Source organism: Apostichopus japonicus, chromosome 11 (genome assembly GCF_037975245.1).
Source record: "Apostichopus japonicus isolate 1M-3 chromosome 11, ASM3797524v1, whole genome shotgun sequence".
In the NCBI taxonomy this organism is placed as follows: domain Eukaryota; kingdom Metazoa; phylum Echinodermata; class Holothuroidea; order Aspidochirotida; family Stichopodidae; genus Apostichopus; species Apostichopus japonicus.
In genome coordinates this window covers 7,782,107-7,793,592 of record NC_092571.1, presented here as the reverse complement: position 1 = coordinate 7,793,592, position 11,486 = coordinate 7,782,107, and the positions used below count along the sequence as shown (strand labels likewise).

Below are 11,486 nucleotides of genomic sequence, written 5' to 3'. Positions count from 1 at the left end.
TTTTAAAATTTTCTGTCTGCCAGGGGAGGGGATAAGCTTCCAATGATGCTGTTCGAGAGTTGGGGGGGGGGAGGGGCTGAAGCTCCCAGAAGGAATCATGTGGTTAAAGTCCATGTGTGTGAATATGAATATGGAGAAGTCACAATGGTGCAGAGTTATACAACTCAATGCAAACTACACCTTGAAGCTAAAGTAGAGCAGATATTTCCTGTACTAGGACTTACGTGTCCATCACATTTGTCACAATCCGCCCGGGTCGTACAGTTTCTGCAAGTCTCACAGGTGTTATAACTGTTTTGGTACTGTCCGGTTGGGCAATAGTCACATCTATGAAACAACAAATCAAGGACATAAACAAGTGATTTTCCAATGGAGAAAGCATAAAATAATGAATATAACATAACACTTACACAGTAACAAAACCTCTGAATATCCCCAAACATTATACTCAGACACCCACTTACTTAAACATGCTACACCCTTTTGCACAGTTGTTACACCCTTCTGCACAGTTTGTCACACCCTTCTGCAGTCAATACACCCTCTGTACAGTTGTTACACCCTTCTACACAGTTGTTACACCCTTCTACACAGTTGATACACCCTTCTACACAGTTGTCACACCCTTCTGCATAGTTGTTACACCCATCTGCACAGTTTGTCACACCCTTCTGCAGTTAATACACCCTCTGTACATTTGTTACACCCTTCTGCACAGTTATTACACACTCGTTACAGTTGTTACACTTTCTGCACAATTGTTACATACTTCCGCACCTGTAGTTTATCTCCGATTCTCTGTAGCCCTTTCATTTCCGAAGTTATGCTATTTCAGTCTACTTTGACTCTATTAATTTTTTATATGTCTAACTCAGATAGTTGCTTGTCAAGCTGTCTACAGTTTCATAGTTTTTACTAATCTGTTTTCATTTCACTTCGCCTTGAGCGAAAACTGATGTTATTACTGAGTTTGGCTGGCTTTCCTACGATTGATGACTTACGATCCTTCGCATGGGTCTGTCAATCTCTTCCCAGGTGGACAGTATGCAAATGTGACACTGCTGCCCTTACAGTCTTCTGTGTAGTCCGTATTATAATCTAATTCGTCGCATCCCTAGAAATGAACAAGAAAATCACAATTAAAAATATAAAAAAGGAATAGAGTTAGCACATATCATACTGTGGCATGATGCCCTCAGCATCACTCAGGACTTCACCAATAGTCAAAATACCAATCTGAATGTTAGCAGGTTGCAAGATGACACATTTTCAGTCGATGGAAAGGCATACGAATAAATCAAATTTATTTTCCACTTCCTCACAGTATTTCCATTTCTGGGTGGGTCACCTCTGTGGTTAAGTGCAATAATTTCCGAAATAGACCATTATCATAGAAAAAAGAGCTGGTTGTATTTTATCACTTACAACTAAACTAAGTAGTGTGGTACTCTTTATTTTCTCAAGCAGTTTATACATGGATCTTTTAAAGGTTAAAAATTTTATATCATGGTCTCTTTGACTTGGCTCTGTGATGTCATTTTATCTTCAACTTTGTCGTTTCGCCGTTATTTTGACTCATAGTGCGGAAAAATTCATCTGACATTTTTATAGGATTTCCATGATAAATGGGTGACATAATTCGTCAAAGAGCCTCAGCATACAAAATTCACTGTACAAAAATAGAGTTGTTTGCACTGTGGTTTGTGTGGATTAGAATTGACAACAAAGAAAGTGGTTACACTGCAGCTACAGTGTCTATCAATGCATATAAGAACAGTATGAGTAGCCATTATGAAAGCAAACACAGAAAAGGGACACACGGAAATTACCATACACTGTAATACCTTTACTATAATCAGAGCTGTGTCATCATGATCCCAAAAGTATCAGCTCTTCACATGGTTTATGATACCTTAGTTCTGTAACTCAAGCGGTAAGCCTGTAAGTGGGATGCCATCCATCTTACCTGCATAGCTCCTTCTCCATAAGTTACCAACACCCTAATCAATATCAACCTAAAACCCTGAATGAAACATTGTCGGTTTACAAAAGTAACCACCTTTTCCATGAGTTAAAGCATCCTATGTAATATTGATGTAAGAAACATACAATGTTCCACCATTTATGTTGGTAAATGTTAGGCAAAGTCACATTGCAATAAATGCAAGCAGCTACTTGAACTCGTTAACTACTTCAAACCTGCACGGCTTGTATTGGGAGTCAATCATGAATAGAACATTTACGAAACAAGTATTATTTGCTGTTAATTATCACATTTATGAAAGAATGTTGACATACCACAGCTGAGACAAGATCGCCACAATTCGATGTTACTGCTATAATCAGCTGTTGGAAGGAGAAAATATGTTCTTCATCAAAAATCTGCTATTAATAATCATAAAATTTTGCCCTGATGAATTGTTGGCAGGAGCTCCACTAGATGCCATGTCAAAATACTTTCACATTGTTAAATTATAGGTCTAACACAGAGCACTATGCCTTATGTAGATCCTAACTACTATCTATAGTCGGTCTATGAGTTTGAAGTTGAAGGTTTACAATATTGTTTGAGGCCAAGGCCCCCTCACATGACTTAACAAATTACCACTGGTCATTAGTAACTTGTCACACAGCAAAGTGTGCACAAATCAAACAATCTCTCCTGCCCAGGCACTACAGTGCACCGCATCTTTTGTCCCCCGGGGGACTTCCCATAGGGTGCAGCCGCAAACCAGCACCAGGCACCTATATTTACTGTACATGTTACCTGGCAAGTCCCCATTGATACACCTGGGTGAAGAGAGGCAATGGAGGCAAAGTACTTTGCACAAGGACACACATAATAATCTGGCCAGGACTCAAACCTGCAAACCTTTGATCACAGGTCCACTGCCTTAACCACATAATTGCTCTCAACGTTTGGATGTATACAACAACGTTGCAGAGAAATCACCAAAACTATGGAATAACCTATTTGAGTGATGAAAGTTTCCTCTTTTGTATATTGTTGCTGAAAGTGGTGGTGAGGGTATGTAGTGTATACAATATCAAAGATCTCCAAGCCTGCTAGAAAAAATTGACCTGATAAAAGCCAAACTCTAACCAACTCTTTGGGAGAATTCAACAATTCGCAGCTATAAATGTTCCTAAAATTTGGTAGTCATTCAATAAATGACCAAGAATAAAAATATATAAAAATCATCAATTTGGGCTTTTAAAATGCCGAAACTGGCAACGATGGTGTGGGGGTGGATAGATGACTTCTTTGACAAGACACACTTTTACCAAAGAAGAATGACTGGTAAAAGATGTAGCAGAATTTTCAACATGGAGGCCCTCACCTTGTCAACTTATAAGTTGTAAGGATTGGCAAGCCAGAATTTAAAAGTTTTAGGTTTAGTCCATGAAATCGTGAGCAATATGAGGGGTAATGCCATTTAGGCAGAGGTGATACCTGCAAACTCTTGTCTGATAACACACGAATTCCATTAATTACAAATGCCGAAAAAGCAATATCCATTATGTCGACTACGTAATCGACTCGTTCTTTGTGCAGTAAATACATGATAACCATATAAACAATCTTGCCATAGTTGCGTTAAAAAGAAAGCAAAATTGAATGACTTTGCTTTGCACAAACTGTGACTGAATCTTCCCTTCAATAATTCATTCAAAAATGCAAATGAATTCCAGTTTTACACAATTTTTAATGGCTTTGTCAGACATTACTGTGTGCACTTCTGTGCAACTTTGTACCTGATGTTTACAATCAACTTCCTGGCAATTATGTGACAAACTTAGAAGACCCAGGAAGGCCTTTACCTTCAATAATCACTTACCAAGACAGTGCAAAGGTGTTGATTCATTTCAAAACATAGAGAATTCTGTCCAGAAAAGAAGAAAATGAAAAGAAAGTAAAAAATACATGAAGGTACAAGCACCTGTTTAAAGGATGAAGTCTATTGTTGCAATATATATGTTAATTAACCTACTGTATATATGTATGCTTCACAACAGAGACACTTTCAGTTTCAGCTGAGCTTATGTTTTGAATTGGCTTGCGGTTTGAAAAATTATGACGTGTATCACAAGAAAAGAGAAAAAATGGAAACGAATAACCAATGTAACATTCATCTGAGATTGCGTACACATGTGTTTTCATGGTTCCCATTTTTGCAAAGCATTCTATTAACTTCTAGGCCACTGCAGTTATAATTGTACAACTATATATCGTCCTAAGGAACATTCTGTGCAAAGCAGGCCCCGAAATTCAGGGGTTTGTCAGTGTAATTTCCAGTGGATTTTGACGTTTGCCAATAGAAACCAAAGTCTCTGGCATTTTAGAGAGAGTCAAGATCAAAAACATAAACAATGACTGATTACCACTCCAAAATGGATGTATGTATATGAATATTAGATCCTCCTGCAAGCAGGAACTCGCGAAAAAGCCTTGATCATTTGCTTATCAAAGCCGCAAGCTGACCGAAGTCAGTCTCTTACATTCATATTTAACGTCCATGATTATGAATTGTTAATTGTCAACAACTCTGTAACTGGACGACATACATTAATCTGGTAGTGACTCGAACCGGGGACCTTATGATTCAAAGGCACCGGCGTTAACCACTGAGCTAACACTCCACCACTGGATCGATGAGTTCCATACAGTAGCTCATGTAGGCCCAATATTACTGCTTATTTTTGATCAGCAAATATTATTTGACTGCTCTCACAAGCCTGGAAATGGCACTGAGAACTTGCTTTTAGCCAGAAGATCCTTTTAACTAAGCACTGGCTAAAGTTGTGAAACTGTAGACCTAATTTGGTGGTTTGGACTGAGATGGAATATCTATTTAAGCCAGACTATTGAATGTTGAGAAAGACTGAGTATGTATTTTGTAGTGTAAAATTGTGCTGGAAACTAGATTGTAGAAACAGGCATTGAGACATGGGTTGATAATGCCTAATGAAACCATTGTTTTTGTACTAATGGTGTTGTACTCCTGTATATTGTCATGGTAAAACCGTGTACTTCTTAGGAATGTCCGAACGTCGCGGTGTTCCAAACTTCGCAATACTGACTATACTGTAAGTGAAGTCAGACTATACAAATACTGTATGGGTCACACCAATGTATGTAATCCGCGAGATTTCTTGACCGATTGGTAATGGCGGACGGCACGGTCAGTGGACGAACAGAGCCGATGTGTTGGCAGTATTGTCGGTCCGCGCTCTAATTTAAGTCTATATTATCTAATTCCAGCTCTAGGCTCATGTGTTAATAGCTCAGGTATAAAATTTTGTTTCGCAACGTTAGGCTAGCCTAGGACTGTAGGCTACATAAGAGGCTGAAGCCCAAAGTTCAGACATATTGAAAGGAGGTAAGAAGGGGTGGTATCCAAGTATTCGGGAACGGATTTTAGATTTGGCCTGCGTGCTCAATCGGTTATTCTTATGATACAAACTTGCCAACTAGAAAAATCTTTGTACGCTACTGCCTGCGAGCTTCTCACACTTTCACTGAAACTTCTTATGGCTTCAAATTTTTTGACGATTCATGTCCGACGCAGCACAGAATTATAATCCCCCTATCTTAAAGTCACACTAGTCATATTCACATAGCGTCCAAAGGGCGTTTCTCTGGTAGGACCTTTACTTAACGAATTTTGACAAGACTTAACATTTACCTCTATCTATTTTTAAGTGTGTTCTTACTCACATAAACGTATGATATCTTGCATAGATTGTTATCCTTACTACACTTGCAAATTCTTCTGACTCAACGAAATCATATAGGCTTTGCACACATTGATATGACGTAACATGGTTTTGGAAACTTTGGAATCAACTCGGGGTAAACATACTGTTTTGAGATGCGGAATTTTCACAATATTTTCCAAACACATCCCTTCATAAATAATTTCAAGTTCCAATTAAGGGACTCCACATAACTGGCATCGCCCCCAAAGAAATTGTCAGATTTAAAGGATTGCCTGCCCCACCCCCTCCCCCTCAGAAAATAACTGAGCTAGCGTGGCCAGACTTCTGTTTAGCCACTTTTGAGATGTAACATCAAAGTAACATATAAATTAAAAGTTCTAATTTTGAGATGCACATTTATTTGTATGTTCTAATCCTGTTTCCCTTAAATTTTTGAAGTGAGGGGTGGGGAGGAGAAAAAATTTGGGAGAGCAAAAATGTACAGCTTCAAAAGGGGCGGGACAAGTTCGACATTTCCACTTGAGTTAGAGGCGAATGAGGTTTTGTACTCGACCCGTTCGGAGGGGGGGGGGGGGGTGCATGCATGGCTGGGTCCATTTCAGAAAATCCTCAACTAGCTTATAAAGGTACGGGCACGAAGTTCACGAACCTTCATAAGAGGGCCAGAGGCGAACACATGATATTATAAATTATAGGGGTGAGGCCCTGGAGTCATTGAAACCGTCTCCAACATGATAGAGAGTGGGGTCCTTCCCGGGCAAAAAATAAATAAATTAAATGTCAAATCGCACATCCTTAGGGGTGGGGGGAAGCTTAGGGGTTATTTTTTTCTTCTTCAAATTACTGGTGTTGGTCCAGTGGGAGAAGCCACCGGAAGTTATTGGATTTTGAGACATTCCTGTTCTATAGTATATTAGTACTGAGCAACTTTAAATCACATGTGAGAAAGAGTAACTTTAAAGCTGCAGGCCTGCAGTAGTTCAAACACTTCTCAATTGTACCCTAACACTGGAACACAGAAATACATGCTAGAATTTCCCATTGCATTTGCGAACCCCACGGACCATTTAGAATTTTAAGTTGTTAGACTTATATTACCCAAATATATGAAATTTGAACGTAAGGGCTGGGTTTAAGTTTCGTTTTACGGCAGCTGAACGAGGTGGGGAGGGGTGAAACCAGTGGCGGAGATTTCTTGTCAGAAGTGGGGGGGGGGGGGGGTTGCAGGCCATTGATGAAATAAAAAGTCATAACTGCTGGCTCACTATCTAAATGGAGCGCCACCATAAGTTGGCGCGAAGTGCACAAGAATTTTTTGGCAAATATTGCCTCCCAGATTGCAGTAAATGGCACTGCCCAGGCCTTGAAAAGCTGCATTTAACCAGGGGTGTATGCAGGATTTTCTAACCCGGGGGCGCGTATTACTATCTAAGCGGAGCGCCACCATTGGTTGGCGCGCAGCGTACAAGAAAATTTCTGGTTTTGGTACCCCCAGATCACAGGAAATGGCACTTCTCGGGCTTGAAACTGACCAACCATATGTACACTTTTGCCTGAGAACCAAGTTTTTTCTAAATACTTTTTTTCTCATCTATAACCTTTTTGAAGATTGTCACCAGTCACACATCATGTTCGACTTCATCACATATCCTGTGGATCATTGCTTTTGTAGGTGATTCTTCATCGCGGCCCACAATATCCGTCAGCCCCACTGTTCAGAATTTGAAAATTCACAATTCCCCTGAATAAATTCACTTCAAAACATACCCATAATGTTGCACAAAATATCATCTATGGACAACCGATATAGAAAAACCTCCTTCAAACCCTAACAGACGGGTCAAAATTGCACGAGTATGATGAAGAATGTTGGTTAGGGAATTTTCGAAAATTCAGACGGCTACTAAAAAATTTCGTTGAAGGAAATAAAAATATACCAGATATTTCCGAAACCGAACACAACACACATCGACAGTTTTGAGCATGAGCGCAGATCAGTCTTGGATAATGGTGGGGACGCGTGTCTGTTCTATGACATTATCTAAGCGGAGCGCGACCATGGGTTCGCGCGTAGCGTACGATTTTTTTGGGCAAATATACCTCCCAGATCGCCGGAAATAACACTTCCCAGACCTAATGATGCTCCTATAAACCTCCTTAAGTTTTAAATCTCATGGCTTAGAAATTTAGTATGGAGATATTTATATTGGCGTCTGCAGAAAGAAAATCAGGGGACAAATAATCCAAGTAGACTTTTGTATATACGATGGGTCTGGGGTCCTCTCCCAGAAAACAAATATAGACTGCCGCAAATGTGATTTCCGTCCTATATTTAACAACTGTGGATAAAATACAATAAATTGAGAACTGCTGCATGTCATTTGCACAATGCTGGATCAAACTGCGCCAAAGTTTAATACAGGGGAACTTGAAATGCAGCTATTGGTCAAGACAAATTTTTGGGGACACGGTATATCATGTCCCCACTACTGAAAAAGTTGGTGGGGACGCGTCCCGCTGTCCTCACCAGGATCTGCGCCCATGGTTTGGAGGCTGTTTATCGTGGAACGCCATTTTCATGCTCACTGATATGATGTGATATCTGCTGTTTGCTTTACAAATTCGAATAATTTGTCACTGTTCCTCTTTCTCTTCCCGTTTTCTTGCCGTATTTTCTACTCCATCCTTTTCTCCTTTTCTCTCTTTCTTCTTTTTCTTTTCCTTCCTTCACCTCGTTGAAGTTGGCAAGTGTATACAGTTCCAAAGCTTTTCAACAGCAACAAAACGTTATTTTGTGTATGTCTGTTGTGGGGTGAGGTTAGCGCTATGAGCTACAAGTTCCAATGCGCCAGGTAGGGGAAAGGGGCTAGAAATAATGTGTGGGTCAATTCTAACTCGGTTTTCGGTCGTTAATTGTTGATGTAGCCTACCAGGTAAAAGGTTGAAATGACTTTAACAATTTCAAATTTAAATAATATGATTTTTTATGCCATTTGGAGCACATAACATAGGCTATAACAGAACATTACTGGCAAAAACTAGGGGGGGTTGATTGTGTGGGCCAACCCCCCCTCTTCAAAAAGTGGGGGGGTTAAAACCCCCCAACCCCCCCTGTTTCTCCGCCACTGGGTGAAACTGGGGTGAGGTGGGGCGGGCGACTGTGGTAAGGGGAGGTATCACGAATTGCATGCATTTCAAAAGGAAGACAGAATTCTGTGTTGCAACTTACGTCACATGGCTGGTTTTAAAACCACACTAAAATTTTCATAAATTCAGAATTAAATACTACACTGGTATCATGTTCAATAAAGTTTTTTGAATTATTTTTGTTTTTTGGTCACTCAATCAAATGTTTCAAGCTCTGTACATAGGCGTACGGGACCATTTCAGTTTTTTTTGGGGGGGGGCAGAACTTTTTGTGCCAGAAAGTTCCCGTGACACTATCTAAGCGGAGCGCCACCATCGGTTGGCGCGTAGCGAACAAGAATTTTTTTTGCAAACAATGCCTCTCAGATTGCCGGAAACGGCACTTCTGAGGCCTTGCAAGTTGCATCTGAACATTCTTTATTTTATAATCTCACGTTTTAGAAATTTACACTTCCCAAAAAATTTGGTAAATTATAAGAAGAAAAAATGGTAACATCACTTTAAAGGGGAAAAATGGGACAGTATATTTTTTAAGCTCCTATTTAGCTACCTTATTTATTATTTTAACACAGTACACAGCTACTTCCGGAAAAACATATATACATTGTTCAACGACAGGTAGGCGGGATAATGTCGCTGTGTCGGGTGAGACTGCAATTTGTCACACAAAAAAGTATAAAATATTACAAAGAATATGATAAACCTGTACTTCTAGGCACCCCCCCCCCCCCCACCATCCATGAAAAAGAAAATGTTTCTTATATATACACTCAGGTTGGGGATGTCCAGGTCAAGGGCGGCGGAAGCACTTTTATTCGGGGGGGGGGCACCGATATCAAAGGGCACTTTGCAGAAATTCGATTGAACTGATGCAGCCTTATATTTAGTACCCTTTATAACTCTTATTGTAGTATCTTATTTGCGTATACACATCACTCCATCAACACCCCCCCCCCCCCCATCAAAGAAAATATGTACATACTAGCACTGCAACATCCAATGCGCAAATTGGCAAACAAGGAACAAGTTTTCTTTTGAGACAAAATGAGGTGAAATTATGCTAGTTGTTTATTATGTAGGAATCTTCCGAATTAGAGTTGTTTTTCTTATTAATATCTTAACAAATTTTTACCATTCGAAATAGCTTTGAGTTTGACCCACAGAAACTCATTAAAAGTCACGGGCTTAGCCAGGATTTGCAAAGTTGTATGCACGACTATCTGAGCGGAGCGCCACCATCGGTCGGCACGGAGAGTACTAGAAAATTTTTGGTTTTACAAACCCCTCAGATGGCCGGAAACGGCCCTCCCCGAGTGTTCATTCTGGTTCCCTGGCCTCTTGCTACCTTGAGGCACCTCAATTTTTATGTAGAAAAAAGGCACATTTTTTACCTGAGGAAAAGTGGGGGGCACGTGCCCCCTGTGCCCCCGGTTCCGCCGCCCTTGGTCCAGGTATACAATTGACTAGGTAGAAAAAAAATGATCGTGCAAAAAGCGTGGTAGCCCAGATGAACTGCGCTTACGGTGGTGTTACACGGAAATATTCGGGCATCATGATGCTAAATAAAGAAAATCATGGAATTGTCGGGCAAAAATTTGAAAAAGATTCGGGCAAGCTAGTGCATATTTATATATAGGCTATATATATTTCCAGAGGACAAGAAATTCGGGCAAAAGTCCTTTTTTTTCTCCTCTTAGGCTGCCCGAATTTTTCAGGACTTTTGCCCGAATTTCTTGTCCTCTGGAAATTTGGGGGGGGGGCAGTCTGCCCTGCCCCCCCCCCCCCGCCTCGTACGCCTATGGCTCTGTATAGAGGGTTATTAAATCCTCAGTATTCAACTAATTTATATTCAAACATGCACTTACCGTACAGTTATATTTATGAATATTTTAATGCCGCTTTATTTGTGTTAAATTACCAATTTCTAGCAAATGCATAATGAAAAATAAGAATATAATTCTTGGTCAAAGCAAGGCAGACTTCTCGATGTTTCTCCTCATTCAATTCAATTCATAAGACTTTATTTCAATCCTTGTATTAATGTATGCAATTTGACAATAGATGTGGGTAACTGTACAAGAAGAATATAGAGATTGAGGAGTGCCAACAAGAAGCTCTCTGTAGAGCTTGTTTACGTTGACACCCCTTGACAAATAAAATATATATATATATATAGAATGAAAGCTTAAGTTTACAGAGAAAACAGAACAAAGATGGCAATGAAAGGAAATACAAAATCAATGATAGTTTGATATAAGATACTCTTTAAGACGTTTTTTTTTAAGGTGTTCAGAGTTTTACAACCGGTAATAGTAGAAGGGAGGGAATTCCAAAGTTTTACGCCGACATAACGAATACCAAGTTGTGAAGACTTAAGTCTAAATTAAGGAACACAAAAAAGATTTGGCGCACGGTTAGGATAGGGATCGTTACGTACGTAACTGAAAATAAATGCGAAAAGTCAACGGAGCATTCACATTAAATAAAAAAGTAATTAATGATTTCAAAAGAAATTATCACAAAATACACACCACTGCCGTGGGGTATAGCCTTTCCATAGGCGTAAGAGCCCAATTTGATTGGGGGGGGGGGGGGCTGTAACGACTTGCCCGAAAAAA

General features: G+C 39.9%; 1 protein-coding gene across 1 annotated transcript; it reads right to left on the bottom strand.

Annotated features, from left to right (window-relative positions):
* Window positions 1–62: 62 nt before the first annotated feature.
* On the bottom strand, window positions 63–5,762 carry LOC139976133 (uncharacterized). Its single transcript, XM_071984589.1, has 5 exons — window positions 5,720–5,762; window positions 3,840–3,884; window positions 2,299–2,346; window positions 1,002–1,114; window positions 63–327 (listed from the first exon to the last, which is right to left on the bottom strand). The coding sequence occupies exons 2-5, from the start codon at window positions 3,864–3,866 to the stop codon at window positions 165–167; spliced, it is 351 nt and encodes a 116-aa protein (XP_071840690.1). The 5' UTR covers window positions 3,867–3,884; window positions 5,720–5,762; the 3' UTR covers window positions 63–164.
* Between the last annotated feature and the right edge of the window lie 5,724 nt (window positions 5,763–11,486).